The sequence below is a fragment of the Ixodes scapularis genome, unplaced genomic scaffold (genome assembly GCF_016920785.2).
Source record: "Ixodes scapularis isolate PalLabHiFi unplaced genomic scaffold, ASM1692078v2 PGA_scaffold10__122_contigs__length_95168666, whole genome shotgun sequence".
Lineage (NCBI taxonomy): Eukaryota > Metazoa > Arthropoda > Arachnida > Ixodida > Ixodidae > Ixodes > Ixodes scapularis.
Window position 1 is genome coordinate 44,080,413 of NW_024609836.1, and position 18,997 is coordinate 44,099,409.

General features: G+C 44.8%; 1 protein-coding gene across 3 annotated transcripts in view; it reads right to left on the minus strand.

Moving 5' to 3' along the window:
• The window catches only part of LOC115329521 (pyruvate carboxylase, mitochondrial), a 66,133-nt gene that overhangs the window by 5,652 nt on the left and 41,484 nt on the right, over positions 1–18,997 (minus strand). For all 3 annotated transcript variants that reach the window (XM_040208451.3, XM_029991157.4, XM_029991158.4), the window contains 6 exons: positions 15,725–15,858; positions 14,607–14,856; positions 7,087–7,331; positions 5,005–5,184; positions 3,760–4,008; positions 1,282–1,425 (listed from right to left, as the gene is read on the minus strand). In XM_040208451.3, coding sequence (XP_040064385.2) covers positions 1,282–1,425; positions 3,760–4,008; positions 5,005–5,184; positions 7,087–7,331; positions 14,607–14,856; positions 15,725–15,858 — 1,202 coding nt within the window. The remainder of the gene's footprint in view (positions 1–1,281; positions 1,426–3,759; positions 4,009–5,004; positions 5,185–7,086; positions 7,332–14,606; positions 14,857–15,724; positions 15,859–18,997) is intronic.

The window sequence follows — 18,997 nt, forward strand, 5'->3', positions numbered from 1 at the left end:
TACGGTGGGCTACAATAAATTGGCTGGAACTTGGCCGGTTGAATCAAGCTGACTAATGAAAGTTCATCACTTAGCCTCCTCAAAAAAGCGAGGACGAAGACGGGTGGATGGGGGGGGGGGGAGGTGGGGTGTGTGTGTTTTGATTGGGTTCTTACAATGAAGGAATATATGAGCACTTTAATGTATTGCAGGTAAGCTGTCGGCATTTAGTAGTAGACGTTTTCTTACACTTCACATGCCTTGGAGTAATACAGTCTAAGCTCATTACAACAGACCTGGTTACAACAGACATTTGGATATAACATACCAATTTGTGAAGTTCGGTTGGTTTTCCTCTACATACCATTGACTCAACCTCATGTCTGCAAACAACATACTTCTTTTTCAACAGACCAAAATCTTGGTCAAAACCAAGGTCTGTTATAACGAACTTAAGACTGTAGTAGTATACCTTGCAGTGGTAACTTAATTGGAGCCACTGTACCGGGTTGGAATTGGTCCTCTTGCCATAGACGAAGCGGTCGTGGCATAAACTTGATGATGAGCCTGACACAAAGCCTTCGCGATTCAGGCTCGATTGACTTCATAAATAAAGCTCCTTCGGGAATGTGCAAAGCTCAATAACATTGCACACATTTGCGCTTCAGCTTCTCGTGCACTCTGCACACTTCCGACGATTGTTCTTATGCTTATTAAAATTATTTTTGCACCCGACGACGATGCAGTGATGGCCAGAAAACCCCAGATTTTTGGAAATTGTAACATGTTAAAAAAACGCTTGGAACTGACTCGCACATGACGTCCATCTCTCTTGGCGATTGCATGCCCTGTGTCAGAGGGCAATCCTAAAATGCACCGGGTCGAGGGTGCCAGTTGCGCGCTGGTATGAGGTCATGCAAAAGAAGGTCTAGTGACCAACTGAACTGCAGAGAAAGAATTCACACTAATTTCTTGAGACTGTTGCCAACTTCTGTCAGGAGTCAATCCCTGTACAGTCTTTTATAATGAGCTCTGTAAACAAACAAAGATGCCGTAAAAGCCACTTGGTCCTACGAATGTTGCATGAAACATATTTGGAGCATCTGTGCGACGCATGTACTCTATTAGGAAGCGACAACGTTGGGGTTGACACAGTAATCTTCGAGACGCAATATTTTAAAATGTTGGTTAACTTAAATGTTTTGTATACAGAACGGATCTCCATAAGTGCCACGCATTCGCTCAGTACTTATCTTGATCGGCATTTACAGCAACGGTTGCCTCGCTCGAAGAGTGGCTCACCTCGCTCATGTTCAGGTCCTTGACGAAGACGGACCTGAGCTGTCCGTTGAGCTCGAAGAACACCTCCCTTTCGCCCTCGGGAGTGACGTCATCCGCCACGGCCAGGGTCTTGATGTGCAGCGTCTTGCCCTTTTCTATCGTCACCTGTCAGCACCAGGGTCAAACATGCAAAGGGGCGAGTTGAGAGATCAATCACATAGGCGAAGGTCATCGAGCAGCATCTATTGCAGGCAAGGGGTCCTTTAGGCCAGGGACCAAAATAAACAAACTATCATGAGGGTGATGGTAATCGCAAGATTGCGAGCATACTTCACACTTTTTCCAGGCGGAGTTATGTTTGCACAACTACAGCTTGAAATGCTCGATAGGCAGATGTAAAGCGGTAGCACCTTATGGGAGACTAAGCAAGTTTTGGAATCTTGTTTGCGGGGAACTGGGGGTGTGAAAACATGCCAACACAGTTTTGTCGTCTCTCGTCATCCATGTTTCTGCACCGCCAGCATTGTGCCCCTTGCACAAGTGGTAGCTTTAGTGGACTACCATGCTTCCCATGCACCATAAACATTTTGAAAATTTACTTATTTAGTGGTTTCCGACGACGCTCGGCAAGTTTCTAACATCTTTATCTTCAATATTGAGAATTTATACCCCTATAAATTGTCCCCTGGCAGTATAAGTCACCTGCACAAACCACATTAGTGTAGCTTTCAAAAGCTACACTAATCTGTAGCTTTCAAAGCTACACTTTCAAAAGTGTAGCTTTCAAAAGCAGCTCAAACCTATACATCTGCAATCCAGGCATGATCGAAGCAGAACACAAACCCCTATTCACTCGAAAGCTTTTCAATATAAAAGTTTTAACATATTCACCACCAGAGTAGGGTTGGGTTACACATACACTGCCCAATCACTAACAAGTAGGGGTGTGCGAATACCAAATAGTAGTTTTCGAACCAAATCGAATTAAGAAAAAAAAGCATTATATTGAATCAAATATTGAATAGTGATTTTATTTTGTAGGAATTTTTCGAAGTGTGCTTATTATTATTATACGTGCAGTGTATGCGCCTGGTGCAAAATGTGCATCTCATACAGAACGAAAGCCAAAAATGTATAGAAGTTCTGAAGAAAAAAAAAAAAAAAGCAGCTGCTGTTGGATGTGCGGCACTAAAGATCCAATTTTATGGCGCAAACATAATCTATCTACCCTGAACGTCACAAAAAAACCAAAGTTACAGCCACGCGTGCCTTTTTTTCTCATTAAAAGCCAAGGAGGTTATAAGTACTAGGAGGGGGCACATCACAATATTGCCGCGAGCGCAGCTGACCAAGCAGGCAGCACGCTCGGGGCCTAACGGTTATCGCGCGTGCCTTTCACGCAGGAAGCCAGGGTTTGATTCCTGGCCGCGGAGACGCATTTTTGTTGACTAACGTAATGTTCTGGTAAATTCAAGAACCGTGCTGCTAATTCGAGCTTAGAATGTTCTACATGTCGAACCTTCTACGCCGATTGTTCCAGAAGCCCACACGTGTACAAAAGGGGTTCTGTGTGGCAAGCCAGGGTCAGTTTTGCTCCAGTGTTCGACTCTGCTGTCACGCCGACTTTGACGTCCGTGACGCTCTGCTTTCCTCTGTTCTTTTTTTTTGGGGGGGGGGGGCACAAGTTTGCCTCATTAAACGTTTCAGTTTCCCCAGTTATTCTTTGTTTCACCTTGTCATTCGCGACAATATTGGTGAAGCCTAGTCATAAAAAGTTTAAACAATATTGTGCCCAACGTGACCGCAGATCTCTCTGGCGATTGGTGCGCGTGACATGTCACGTGCGAGATGGATGGTTGCTTGTAGAAGGATTCCTAGCAGGGTTGCGCGCGCTCCGTCCAGTAGGTTTTATCAGATCGAAGGCTAGACGAAGGAAGGATACGAAGGATATTGATACAGTTTTCATAATAGTTTTATATTATGATAACTGATACAGTTTCATAACTCTGGCCGTCTGGGCATACACTGCCGTGATTGTGGGTGCGAGGTTCACCTGCCATCTTGTAAAATTTTAGGTAGGAACAGTAACCAATTAACTAGAGAAATTATTAAAGCCGAACACATCGCCAGGAATTATGAAAACTGTATCAGTACACCATCTTTAAACCTGACAGAAAAAGAGAAAAAATTGTTAGGCATCTAGAAGATTGGTGTGCATGATTCGGGAAATTCGGTAGTGCAAGAGGTAGAAGAAAACAAAGTATATAAAAACGAGTTGTCAGTCAGCGCAGTTCGTTTGAATTTTGCTTTCTTTTCGTTTGTAAGGAATGAGTGTATGTTTGCAATACTGCACTGTAGTGTGTGTTAATATGAGCAACCGACTCGCCCAAGCTGCTACGTTAACAAACGTAGCAGCAGCTTGTGGTGTTTATTACACCTTTTTCGGGTATTCTGGCCCATAAAATTGTTCCGAAAACGAGAAGAGTGCCCCACACTTGCCTCGAAATGGTCGCCGACCCGGGGTCCCACGAGGAAGACACGGGTGTCGAGAAGGTGGACCGGGCCAAAGGTGTCGCGGAAGGTGAGGAACTCGTCGCACACCTTGGGGTACATGGCCGCGCTCATCACGTCCACGTCCTTGATGCGCGGGCCATACTGCTCCGTCAGCTTCACCCTCAGAGCGTCCAGGTCGAGCGACGGCAGCGTCTGGCCCGGCCTCCCCTCGATACGCACCGTGTCTTTCAGGATCTGCGTCGGAAGTCGGAGCCAGAGTTGGCCTTCGGCGAGTCACTATGCCGTCTTGACGTCGTTAAGCAGCTTATGTATGCATGGCACGTTTCGGGCGCCATTACAGTGCCATGAGGGCGCTGTCTGCTATTATGACGCCACTCCGCTGCATTTACAATGCCATTATGGTGCTGTTATGATGTCATTACAGTGCTGTGATGATGCCATTGAAGTGCCATTACAGTGCAATCACACTAGCATTACAGTGCTGCGACGATCGCAGCGATTAAGGTACTTTGTTTTGTACCCTGCCTGTGTCTAGTGGAAGTCAAGCAAAATTTAATTTAAGAAGATGCTGAACCGAAATTCGGGGCCCGCAAAACAAGGCTGGAGCAATGGGCAAGACACTGTAAAACCAAAAAACATCACTCATACAGCGATATCTCTAACAGGTGGCCATATTTTTTAGAAAAAAGTGTGCGACTGAACACAGCCACTGAGGCTGACGAGACGTGTGACGTCGGGATTCTCATTCCCTTTCCTCTTCACTTCGTCCTGTTGAGCAGGTGAACCGAAGCAAGGAGGAGAGAAGCGAGGCCGCTTTTCCTCAATCAACTGTTCGAGGACAATCGTGACGTCACATTCCTCGCACCTTTCTTTTCCAAAAATAAGGCCATCCGTTTGAGATATCTATGTATGAATGATGTTTTGGAGTTCGTAGCATCCCATTCAATGCTTCTGTGGCCATCTTTTGCAAAATTCAAATTTTGGTTCAGCAACCCTTTAATCATGTAAAAACCGGTAAGAAAAGGAGTGGTGTCTATGGCTTCCTTTCTAAGGTAACACGAGATTTAAGAAATTGGTTGGAATACGAACCTAGAGGCCATTTTACCCAAAGTAAAAAAGAAAAAAAACAATGGGCTAAAATAATTTTTGTTTGGAAGTAGGTGCACATTTTCTCCGGCGGATTACCGACCCAAATCCATAGGCCCAATAAACTGGATAGTCGAACCCCACCTTGCTGCGCAGGGGCTCTGGAAATCCTCCGTACGGCTCGCCGATGTACCCCTGCATGAACTCCACCACTGAGCTGGGAAAGCTAAGCTCTTCTGCCTTTTCCAAGACGTCCTGGCTCGTCAGCTTGTTCTGGACCATGAACTGGGCCAGGTCTCCCACCACCTTAGACGAGGGAGTCACCTAAAAAAGAAAAAAAGGATTAGGCACCCCTTTGATTTATTGCCCAAACACCCCATACGCAGAATGCATTAAGGATATGTGCCCTATTTTTTCAGTCTGTCAGTTTGTCAGCACCAGGGAGAGAGGGTGACGCCCGCAACGCTCCCATCGGTCCGAAACGCTGACATCACATGCGTCACCCTCTCCCTCTCCACCTTGGCGCTGACAAACTGAAAGACACAGTCGGGTTTTCGTCAAAACAAGCATTCTCATTTTCATCAAAAGAGCGTCGCCCTGCTAGCGCGGAGCCACAGGGGAGGCCCACAGTGCAGTGGAATGTAGGAGTGCTCAATTGCCGCTCTGCCGTTGCCGGATGTTCTTTCCTTTGGATTCCCATAGTAGCGATGAGTGGGCCGTGATGTGTGTGTGTGTGTAGTTGAAACGATGGATGCAGTTCCCTCCACAGATGATATGGATGTGGCGATAAACGAATGAAAAGGGGTCATACACGAATGGAAAGGAGTGAAAAGGTTGAGAGAAAGAGCTAATGCTATACTCCGTTCACCCTTAAGCTGAGACTAGAAGCTCCGCCTTCAGCATGAGCTCACTGGCTTCCACAATGCTTTGGTTGCACGTGCTTGAGCGTTCACACTTGTGTCAGCAAGGGCAGAAGGCTTGGGCTAAAGGTGGAGCTTCTTGTTTCGGTTGAAGGGGGAACAGGAGTATAGTGCATTTCCATCCGATGAATCCCACTGATCGCCAACAATTTATCTCTACAAATGTATGTTACACGAGAATGCAAGTTATATACTTTTTTCTTTATGAGTCTGGATTTTAACTGTGCAAAATGTAGGCCGTTTCCACTTCTACGACAAAAGAGGAATGGCGGCGAGGCACCTCCCCGATGATCTGCTCTTCTGGTGGTCAAAGGACAGTCAGAAACGTGAAGTGAGACTTTAAAAATATCCGGTTACAGGGGGGTGCAACTTATACAGTGGTGCAAATTATAGACCAGAATACACGGTACGCAAATCGGGTCACGTGACTCGCAGTGTGAAGTTGCGGTAGTCTCGTGACATTACAGTGTTGACAATGTTATTGAGCCAAGGCTGGGTGATAAGCCGTGGTGCAGCGTGATGCCATGTGACCACGTACATCGATGCGACGAACATCGCAGTGTCCACGCGAACACGTCACGTGATGTGTTCATGTGACATGACGTCCCGTGATCAGTTGTGTCGTGTGACGTGACGTTTCTCGACACCACGCACCTGGCATGGCCCGACATGCACCACATGGACACATGACCCATAGTAGTGGTCAACCGAATTTAGCAAGTTAGCCCACTAAATTTAGCTGATGACGGCACGGCACTGGTATGGCAACGCGACACAAATCCCGACTTCACTTCCGTTAGAATGCAGCCAGCATTAAAAAGGACAGCCTTTTTTTGAATTCGGCGGAGGAGCTTCACTGTGTTGCAACGAAGCAAGGAGGTCAAACCTGAAGGGTCGTTTGGTGCTTCACCTCGGTACTCGACCACGCAGAGACGCCTAACTCGGTCGTTTAATATTTCACTACGACAAAATAATTCGGTTAGGAGCCCAATTTGGTCACTTAATGATTAACAACATTGCAGCATTGGGTAGTGAAGCCATATACGGCCATTCAATTCAACGCTTTGTTGCAATGCATTCTCCTCTTCCTCACTTAGTCCCCAAATCAATTGTCAGATCATATACAATTCACAATGACTTGTTTCTGCGACTACCTTCCTAAAATGAACCACTAAATTTTGTAAAAATATTTTTCTGCCATTTCTTTTTTAGGAACATGGGGCCAATGGACTTTCGCATTATGCCCTGAGCATTTGTAAGCGTACACGAAGAGAGACAAGACAAACTTATTTTGTGGGTCAGATACCTTGATGATGTCGCCAAGGAGCCGGTTCGCATCCCGATAAGCCTTCTTGATGCTCTCGAACTGTTCGCCAAGCCCCAAGCTGAAGGCCTGGAACTGGAGGTTGGTGTACTGCCCTCCGGGAATCTCATTCTCGTAGACGTCGGCGTTGCCGCTCTTCATGGTCACGGCGCACTCGAACGGGGCGTACAGCGTCCGTGCCTGTTCCCAGTACGCAGAGTACTGGCTGATGCTCTCGAGCGAAAGCCCTTCGGACCAGGCAAGAAGAGAAATGCGACCGTCGGCCAGATGATTGTAGACGCCGAGAATGCACGGCAATGCTAGATTGTGACACAGTGGCAATGTCTGGCTCAAAGTTAATTAGAAGGCACGGTACAGCCCGCCACCTTTCTCAATTGTTTATGCAACAGTTATGTCACAAGCCATAAGATGACTCCCCAATAGGGTTCCACAATTCTTATTTTTGCAAATTAACATCTGTAAAACCTTTTTAAATGCAACAGCATTCTTTAACTACCCCCCCCCCTCCCCCTACATATTTTTCTTGGACTTTCTGGCCTCCTAATGCGCAGTAGGTACGTGCAGTAGACCATTTTAGCTCACATTCCTTCATATTCGCACCCTTTTCCAAGGACTTGACGACCTTATTGTCATCCTAGGGGTCGTCCTAGACGTCATCCTCGACGCTGTCCTTAAGATCGCTCTGGAAGTCGTTCTAGAAGTCGTCCTAAAGACAGTCCTAAAGGTCATCCTTGAGACAGCCCTAGAGGTAGTCGTAAATATAGTTTTTGATGTCGTCCTCTAGGACGTTGTCTTAGATGTCGTCCTTGAGGTTGTGCTAAGACGAATACTATCGCAATTCATAGACAACCAATAATAGTGGTTTTAATTTTATTAATTTAGTGCACGGAGGCTGTAGAAATCATTTTCAAAGTACTGCTGAAGCCCCTCCTTCCCGGAACGTGACGTCATATTTTCTCATTGTAATAAGATTAATATAAAAAAGATGTATCTTGGGTAGGCATGGGCGAACAGAGGATTTTGAATCCGAATCGAATTCGCAGCGAACAGTGATTTTGGTCGAATAATTTCGAATTGAATAGTTCGAATAGTACAAGCAAAAAATACCAGAAGATATGTTTAAACTATAGTTTTATATTTGCCCTTATTTGGTATTAGATATACAGTCGAACCTCGATATAACGAACTTCAATGTAACGAAATCCTCGATTTAACGAAGTATTTTATTTTTCATAATTTCTTGCCCATAGACCCCATGTATTTTTAGTCCCTATATAACGAAGTCTATTTTGCTGCTATTTCAATATAACGAAGCGCCATTGCCATAGAAGGAAATAAACAAATCAACTCTAAAAAACAACTTCGCAAAAAAATTGTGGTTAAAAAAAAAAAAATTATGCGCAAACGCGAGCGCTTGATAGGTTACTTCACGGGGACAGGCCTTCCAACGTTCCTAGGCTGCCCGAGGATGCGGCGCCGGTAGCGCCGGCGAGGCATGCGGCAAAGCGGATTCCGCGAGGCTGGCCAGAAAATGCCGAGCAAAAAGTTAACACGGCATAACAGCATCACCACTGACATTCACTGATCATCATAGTCCACTGTACCGCGGGAGCCAACTTCAGCGGGGGAGCGACGTGATGGCGCGACCGTGCGACCGCACGGGCAGTGCCATCTAGGAGAAGACCGAAAAGACCGATTATCGTCTTGCGAGCGTGATGTAAAGCAAAGGCGCAAGCACACTGTGGGCGCAAGGGGGCAAGTAAACTGTGCGGTCAAGAGTGCTGTGTAGGTTGGAAACATTGGCACCGCCTAAACTAAACAGCTTTATTTTTTGCGGTCAAGAGTGCTGTGTAGGTTGGAAACATTGGCACCGCCTAAACTAAACAGCTTTATTTTTTAACCGGGCGGTTCACTTACGTGCTTGCTGCCATAGGGAAACGTAAAGTTCTTTCTTTGGATGAGAAAGCAAACGTTTTGGACGCCATCCGGAAGAAACTGCCGAGATCACGAGCACTCGGGAAGTGCTCAACGCAATGGACGTACTGAGGAGGTACCCGGCGTCGCATGGGCAGCAAGATGCCGTGCAAGCGCTCTGGGCGCTCGAACGCCGTATGACGCCGCCGACGCCGCTGCTACTGTCGGACAAGGCGCAAGCAAAACTCGCGGACTACTTTGCCCCTAAATAAATGTCATTTTCGGTGAGTTTTCATACCCGTAAAATGTTTCGGAATTTTTTTTTTCGCATGCTAAAGCCAAATTTCGATTTAGCGAAATTTCAATGTAACGAAGTAAATTGCGAATTTTACCGACTTCGTTACATCGAGGTTCAACTGTACTGCAATTGTTAATTTCAAGTGTATTAAGTTCGGTAGCACAAAAGGGTCGAAACGGTCGGAAGCCTGCGCCACCTGGCCGTAAATCCAAGCCAGAGTAAGTGAAACCCGTTTATATCGAACTCTCAAAAAAACGTCTACCAGTTCAATATAGCGGGTAATTCAATATAAATGTTTTAATGAATTTGACTCTCAAAAATCCATTTTCTGCTCAAGTATTACAGAATGAAGTAGTCTTACATCTTCTGCTGCTTTTTCTTCATTGCATCCGCGATAACAATATTTTTGTACGCTATCGACGGACTCCAAAATGCTGAGGCCGCTGCCTTCTATATTCGCGCATTAGCGCCGAACTACGTCGAGAGCACGGAGCACATCCAACGGAAGCACCTTCTCCTGCAGGGCGCCGTTTTGGTCTGCAAGTTGCTTTCCCCTAAAACAGGTGGCTGCGTTCGGAGAACCAACTAACAAAGCATGCGGTTTTTTTGGTTTTTTTCTCTGGACAGCCGCATCAATTTGGAAGAAAAATAGCAAATTGTAGTAGACCGTTTTTCTCCTCCACTACGGTATTCATCAGGAAAACGCCGCAACTGTGCATAGACGCCGCCAGCCTTATCTGCATAGTTCAAGATCTTGAGGCGGATTACGGAGCGCTATCCGGGTGCTTAGCGGGCAGCGGAAACGGTCTACGACAATTCCCCAATGATATTCTCTTTTGCGGACAAAGCAGGGAGGAGGGAGCACGGAGCACCCACTCTCCGCAAAAGATATATTTTCTTTTCTTCCGGGTGGTCGACGCGGCCACCCGAAAAAAAAAAGCCGTTTTGCTCTGCAAGCTGGCTTTCCCCCCAATGCGGCCGCCCGCATTGGGGGGAAGCCAGCTTGCAGAGCAAAACGGCGCTCTTGGCAGTTCGATATATCGGTAGCGGCTGCTATTTTTGTTCGATGCAACCATAGTTTCTGCTATATATTATTGTTCGATATAAGGAATTATTCAATGTAAACGGGTTCGATATATTCGGGTTTGACTGTATTTAGAATGGTCGAATAATTCTATATTGTCGAATACTTAAATTTGATTCGAAGAGAATGCCGAATAGAACAAAATTCGATTGGCTATTCGTAATAACCGAATATTCGCCCAACCCATAATCTTGGGGGTTGATCCTGATGACCAGTCCATATCCTGATCTGACTTGGATGCCCACAAATATTGAGAAAACGTTTGCTGAAAGATATTTTGACACCTGGTAACTGTGCTTCTTTACACTCGGACCAATTTTAAAGCCAACCGCATTTTAGGTAAGCAAGTGCAAATAGTGGATTTTTAGTTCAAAGCAAATATTGTTTTTTCCAATGTACAAGTTGCAGTTTTTTCAAAAATTTTTCTTGGTGCGTCTTATACAGGGATGGAACTTGCATTTTTTTACTCCCGGTGCTACGCCATTATTTATGCACTGCACGCTCTCTTTTGTAAAGCACCGGAACTACGTAGCCATAGGTGGTGCTGCCCCTCCCAAGAGGCACTACTCTCGCCGCACTCTTCTAAACATTTCACAGACGAAAACGAGAAATTTTACAATTTCTCCAAAGTGGCTCAATGTGGATAGGCGAGACAGTGAGGGTAAAGCTATTACAGCAAGTGATCGACGTTGCCTAATTCAGCCATGATTCTGTATTCTCTTGATTCAGTTCAGTAACACTGAAAGCTAAGTGGGCTGGTATACATGCATTGCAAAATATTTTCCCGCATCTTTCCTAGTTTTCTGCCATGATCCAGCCCTGTTGCTACATGTAAAGGTTAAGATTGTGGTTAGCCAATCTTTTAGAGGTACCGAAAGTAGTATGTCAAGATTTATATATCTGTCTGCGTATCGATGCTCGCATCGTCTCCGGTACTTGGCCTACGCTAGGCCCAGTGGTCCAAAGCATGGTTAACGAGTGCCTGGCACGTTAAGCTTTCATTCGCTCGGCATGTGCTCACTCAAGAAAAGCTGACTACCTTCTCATTTTGTGTGTTTTACGTCCTTTTGCTGCGAAAGTGCGAAGCCTCTATACCACCTCTTCTACGAAAATGGCTCAATATACGGATGTGCGACTTATACAAAAGTGCGACTTAAGTCCGGAAAATACGGTAGTAGTTTAGGCCGCATATTTTCTAAAAATACCAAATAGTTTCTTCAAATCTTTGACTACCGTACACCATGCTTAAACAAAAATTTAGCTGAGGTCGTGAAGGTTGCTCCCAACCTTTCACCTTGTCCCCTTGTGAGCTCAGTTACCGTATTTGCACGAATATAACGAGAGTATTTTTTCGAAATTACGTGCTGCAAAACGCACCTCGCGTTATATTCGGAATCGAGTTCAGCCACGAGGCGCGCGAGTCTGGAGAAAGCCAGAGGAGAAAGCCATCCTTCCGGCTCAATGTAAAATATCCGGTGGGAAAAAAATGGGGGTGTGGAAGGGAATTTATTAGCTATTGGGCCATGTGAAGGGGCGAATAGAAAACATAAAAAAAAACATTTTTATCGCTTTTGTGTTTGTACAACGCGCGCACACCGCAGAAACTCGGCGCACGCGCATGGCATGCGGGAATGCGGGCACTGGCCAATTCGAGCCAAGCCAAGCCGGGCCAAGTCAAGTCAACACAAGCCAAGCCAAGACCACCAACCGCGTTTACGCAATCGTGCAGCAGGAGGCATTTGTTTATGCAGAGGGGCCCCAACAAGAAGTGTGATCGTGTATCGGATTCAGCAGTCTTTTTTCTGCCTGCGCATTGTTTAGTTTCTGCTCCTGAGTGATCTGGTGTTTGTGTGTTGGTGCTTCTGCTTCCTGCCTTGTTTGGATTGTGGGCTGCCGAGGAGCTCACAGGGAAGGAAAAGGAACTACCAGACAAGCAGGTGCCGTGCTGCTGCTTATCTGCATAGTTGCCAAGTGGATTGTAAACGGAAGGATCTGAGCAGTGAGGATGAGTGCTGTCAAAACATAAACTGATATTTCTTCTATTTCCATTGACTTTTCACATCTGCTATGCCCCCGAGTTTGAGAAATTGACGCGGCCTCGATTCGCGTTATAATAGTAAAAAATTTTTTTTTCTTTTTGAGGGCATCAAAAGTTGCCCTCGCGTTATATTCATGGTCGCGTTATATTCGTGCAAATACGGTAAGTTTAATATAACTATATTTATGTAACTGCGGCTCATAAAAGACAAATTTGTCGCAGCTATCCCATCAAGTGGTTTTATAAATCTGCTTGCTATATGCATGTTTTCCAAATTTCTAATTTAAAAAAAAAAAAAAAGCATGAATGATAAACAGAGGCTGTCATGACATCATTGCGTAATGTACCATAAAATCTCAAGAGATAGCCCACCTAATATCAGGAGCAAATCGGGTAAAAATATGAAGCGGGCTAACTTTGGGTGTACAATTAAGAAAAGTTAAAAAAATTGCTATTTTTAGAATGTGTCCCTTCCAAGCTTCTTATGGGAATGAGGGGCAATGAAGCAAAGATGACTGTACTTCCCAGTCAGCAACGTTTGCTTATATCCCACCATAGCTAACTAGCCGCATTTACGCCGAGGCCATCACTGATCCCAACACTACTATTACTAGAAGTGCACGTAGCAGAACGTGTTCAAAACTACAGAATACACAGAAAGAATAAAACACGTAAAGGACGAACACAGGCACACACAGTTTTTTTTAAAGAACTGTGTGTGTCTGCGTTCGTTCGTCCTTTACGTGTTTTATTCTTTCTGTGTATTCTAATAGAAGTGGACTATATTTCGGTGTTTAAAAAATCTAGAAAACAATACAGGTGCTTTTCACTGAGCACCTGTGCACTGCAGGGAAGCAATACTCTCAGAGCCCGGGAGCTCCGCAGGTATTGCTTCCCCACTGTGCACAGGTGCTCTGTGGGGAAGCAATACCTGCAATTGTAGTTTACCTCGAAGCAAATATTGAATAGCCGTATTATTCGAAACTACTATTCAAAAATTAGAATGTTCACACAAAACTAGTTTTAAGGTTGGCTTCTATATCTAGAGTCAAAAAAGACTGCAACGAAAAACATAATACCAGGGTGTCTTTTCAAAGATCACCTCAACCCTTGCTGGGAATCAAACCAACAAACTTTCACTCAGTAGTCCGACGCTCTACGCCTGCACTACAGGTAGGGTGACCACCTTTCTGCTAGCGAAATGCGGGACACACGGGGCCGGGGGGGCGGGGAGATTCTCTGTTGACACATTTATTATCTTGTGCTGTTTATAAACCCGCAAATCGCATTGCAATAATTAATCTAAAATGATTTTCACTCTTAGGGATATATCTTTATGTTATTAAATGTGTCAAAGTTGAAAGTATAAAAATCAACAGCAGCAGAACTCAATGCATCACATGAAATTAAGAAGCAGTAAATCTTTTTCGGGTATTCAGCATGGTCCTACGCACATTTTTGACATTATTTTCTTTTTCAAACGCTGTGAGTTGCAGCCTTTTTGCCTTCAAAAACACACACACACACATTTAGCAACACTTTTGTATTCACACAACGATATGAAAATAATTACCGCACTTCATATTTAAAATGTTGGCGAGAAATTTTTTCTCTCACAATATTTTGCCACCAAGGGGAGAGGCACAACGGCGCATGCGCGTCGGTTCTCCTGCAAGAACGACGGGCGCTTCCTGCTATGCTTGGATAGAAATCGGCGTACCATTGCGATTCATACAATTCCCAGTGACCCCCGCGCTTCCCCGTGCCCTGTTATTTGGGCAGCTCAATGACTTGCAGAGCGAATTTTACGACAATGTGAAATGCGGGACATTTTGAAGATTTGGGAATTTCTCGCGGGACGCGGGACACGAGGCCTCAATGCGGGACAGTCCCGCGAGTTGCGGGACGGGTGGTCACCCTAACTACAGGAGCAGCTTAGAGAAGTGTTGTTTCAGTCACTACGTATGAGCTTGCGTGGCCACAAAGCATTTGACATTCCAACACCAATTCTTTTTTGTGAGAGGAAAAAAATACAATGAATCTTGAGTTACATTAATTTTCTCTATGGCCCGACCTTTGTGGGTCGCGTCTCCATAAAAAGTAGGCACGCATAAATGCCCCGTCATAGTAACGCAACAATAAAAGAAAAGGGGAGTGGAAGGCTTTACTTGTTTTGTGTTTGGAGCCCTGCAGGCAAGCCACGATGGCCCCCATGCTCGGCTGAGATGTCATGCCCGACATGGAGTCCACCGCGACGTCGACAACATCGGCCCCGGATTCTGCGCACGCCAGCATCGACGCCACGCCGGCACCAGCCGTGTCGTGGGTGTGGATGTGGATCGGAAGATCTGGGTGGCGGTCCCTCAGCGCAGTGATCAATAGCCGCGCGGCCTGCGGCTTCAGCAGCCCCGCCATGTCCTGCCCGGTATAAAGCCAATGTAAAGCCATGTCAGGTGTTGCAACATGAAAAGTATCCAAAGTATAAAGGTGCCACCATGTATGTAATGAGTACCGATACAGGCTGCATGCAATGAATGTAAGAATGTTGCAGGAGCTGCAGCACTGATCGGATGCCTGAGGCTTCGGTAGTCCCACCCAATGTAATGCCGATGTGAAGCCAGCTTAAGGCCCGTTCACGCACTTGTGCTTGCTTACGACCGAGTTCTTGTCATTTCTTATGATGAGAACATGCTGGCACCATCAATGCAGAGACCCTGGAACTACATTTCACTGGAGCGAAGGTTTTACGGTGTTTGCGAGATCAAATGTACATACTATCTATGAGAAATCGTTGTTTATAACATTGCCAAAATGTTTTCAAGTTAAAAAAAGAAAAGAGGATGTGTCGCAGGAGCTTTTAAAGGGTTTTAAGACACAAGGTAGCGACTGGTCGCAAGTGTATGAACCAGCCTTTAGGCGTCACTCGCAATATAAAAAGTATTGAAGAATAAAGACACCACAGCGTATGTAGTGAGTGCCGATGTACGCTGCTTGAGGCACCAGCAGTCCTGGGGCTCAGCAAGGAAGTCTGCGAGATTTCGAACCGTCGTGATTGGCCAGCACTGCAGCACCCTGGCGCTGGCCAATTGCGGCGGTCAGAAATCTTGCCAACTTTCTCGCCAAGTGCCCACTACAGAGTCCCTGCTCAATATAATGCAGACATGATGCCACGTTAGATGCAAGTTGCAAGACCTACCCTTTTCCGCCTTTTCTGCCCTGTTCATCGCGTCGCGTATTGCATCATTTGAAGGAAAAGAGGTCTGCCAAGGAGACACTGCAGTGGTACCTTGATGCAAAGGACGTGGGTTCCTGCCTTCACCAGTTCGTCGGACAGCTTGAGGTAGTATTCCAGATTGTACTTGGTCCGCTCCGGGTTGGAGACGTCGCCCGTGTAGGAAATGGCGGCCTCAACAACGCCCCCTGAAACAAAGCGCACCTTCAATGTGTGGCATGGAGGGTTAATGACGTTAACTGTCGCACCATAATAGATTCCAACCCCCGTTTGCGGCACAAAGCTTTTTACGCCGGCAAAACGTATGCGGCAGCCTCCGAAAACCAGGTGGACTCCCACATCAATACTGCATCCACGGGTCAAATAAAAAAACAAATAAATTAAATGTCGCCGCTTTATAAGACAAAATCTAAACCGTTCAACCACCATGACCCTGGACACAAATCCGTTAGCCCACTTTGATCGGTCGCAACCTTAGCCTATTATTCATTAATAATACGGTACCTGCGTTCAACACAAACAAACCGTGCTTGGAAAAAAATTTCCTGTAAATGCGAGCTATTAGTTTACATATAGGTGTACTCAACTCTATCTTTGAATCAATAGTACATCATCAAAGTCAATATTTTAGATATTTGTGCAAAGAAATGTGTGGCCAGGGTCAAACCAAAATGTTGATAGAGTTGGTTCAGGTTTGGGTTCATGGCTTTCGGTTCTGTTCTGGTTCAGTTCTGAGAGGAAAAGTAACAGTTCAGACCGGTTCAAATCAGTTTGAGTCGCTAAATTGAGAGCATATTCCCTGCATTGTTTTGCAATGGGCACTATTTCCGTTATTTAATTCCTGCACAACAGTAAAAAAAATACTATATTAACATACAAAACGTTGCATTTATACAACTCAACGTCCATTTGTTTACCTCAGTCACATACATTTTACCAGAATTGAAAGGGTGGCACAAAGTGTGGTAGGCCGCCTAAAATACCCGTGATTGGTAGAACTTTGTGGTGCAGTATTAAAAGATGAATCGTAGTTGTGCTCTTGAACTAAGAAATTCATTACACTGCACAAAATTATGAACTGGGCACCTCGTCGCCATATATATCATGAAATATAGTTTACGAAATATGTTTCACAATATATATGATTGTGATAATATTATGAATGCAATAATTTTTTTTAAAAATGTCAGAAATTTAAAAACAAGCTCTTTCGGTCAACCTTTTATAGAAACACTGAGCGGCAATCACAACGCATGTTTTCCTAACCAACGTTGTTTACACTCAGCACCATGATGCAGGCAAAGAATCATACAGAAAAAAGTGATAGAAATTGTTCACTCTAATTTAATGCACCTTCGTGCTCAATCGCATCTGGCCTAAACTAGCGCGTACCCAGGTAAACGTTTGCTTACAGACACTTTCAGGCAACTTTGCACAGGTGACATGACTCGTCCGCCATTGCCGGCCTCTAGTTTCTCGCTGCTGCACTATGTATTCTATGTATAGCACTGCGTACTGTGCAATACACAATGCCTTACTGAGAGAAAAAAAAGAAAAATACATAGAAATGTAATGATATTCCTAATCACACATGAATAGTGTGAAGGAGAGACGCAGTTTCTTATAATCCCAATGTCAATCACGTTTGGGCACAAGCCTGCACAAACTCGAGAAACTTTGTAAAATACCGCCTCGGGAGGCAAATACTATGATCAGTTTGATGTGCACTTGTTTTGGGCCCTCACTTTACAACACTGTGCTGTATAAGTCATGCACTCTAACATATTATTAAGCTGCCGTATATCATCACGAGACTGTATGCTGCACAATTTTACAATTTTAAAGTCTACTTTTGCTAGTGTTGCAAACATCGCATTTCACCAGAAAACTGAACTGTTTAACATGGTTTGCAGGTGACGTCGTCGCACTATACGCTGGTGGCCATTCTGGTTTGTTCTTGCCGAAAAAAACTAATCCGGTGGTGAAAAATACATGCTGCAGAAGGTTCATGCTTAGTGCAAGCCATGTATCTCAGAGACACAAATTATTCTTGCTTGGTGCAGCGTCCTAAGGAATGGCGCAAGCATCCACCACTATGAAAACATGCTTTCCAGCAAGTGTTTTTGCAAACAAAGTCGTTTCTGGGGCCACGCTTTCTGGTCTGTGCCGAAGATGACCTCCTCTACTGGGGGGGGGGTTCCTGATAGGTGTTCCTCCCCACGTAGCACGAGAACGTTCTGAGAACATTCCGGGAGTGTTCAAAATAACATACACAACATTCTTGGAATGTTGAAGATTTACGTAAGAACATTCTACCAACGTTGTCAGAATGTGGCGCAGGCACTTATCGCTACATTCGGGAAATGTCTTAAAAGGGATATTCTTAGAACGTTCTGAGAACAACATAGAACATTACCAGGTCATTTAATCAACATTGAAACACCCTAACAAGGTTCTAAGAACATTCTCAGTACATCCAAAGAACTTCTGCAACATTCTCTGAATGTTGCATATTTACTTAAGAACATTCTATAGACTTTGTCAGAATGTGGCGCAGGCACTTACCGCTACATTCGGGGAATGTTTTCTAGAGGATATTTTTGAACGTCCTGAGCACGACAGAACATTTAATCACCATTTTAACAAGGTTTTAAGAACGTTCCCAAAACATCCAAAGAACATCTGCAACATTCTCTGAGGAATGCTTACAAAGATTCCACAATTATCGGTTGCTTAGCTTACAGCCCCACTGAACCGTGCTACAATTATTGATATAGTAAATGTCTTCACAGAGCGATCGATACTTTTTAATCGAAACATATTTTTTTCCAGGCCTAGCACAATCTAGCCACTTTCCCAGCGCATTAGCCAGAGCTATAACGGCAGTTTACTCCTGCTTATCAAAACGTGCTGCATACATGACCGATTACTCACTCCGAGCATAAGAACAGATACCTACGGCATCCCACACTCAAGCGGGACATATATATATATATCTACCTTCTTCAAGGTATTGAATCCGAGATGCTAAAAATCGGGTCTATTCAAAAATGCCCCTCTACATACGCAGTGAGTGCCAAGCTCATTATCAAATTTTGAAGACCATTGCTTTTCTCCTACACCTTATCTCACATTCCTCGGTAGACTCGTATAACATAAAACTGATACCTTATGCTAAGTTTCCAAAACCTCCACTTAATTTGCATATTTTTGGTACCAGGTGGCATATAGTGGATGGTGTTTCGAAACACAGGTTGCTTGAAAGCTCCGTAAAGCTGGCTTCACTTGCGAACATTCCAAGAATGTTGCACATATGAATGTTCAAAG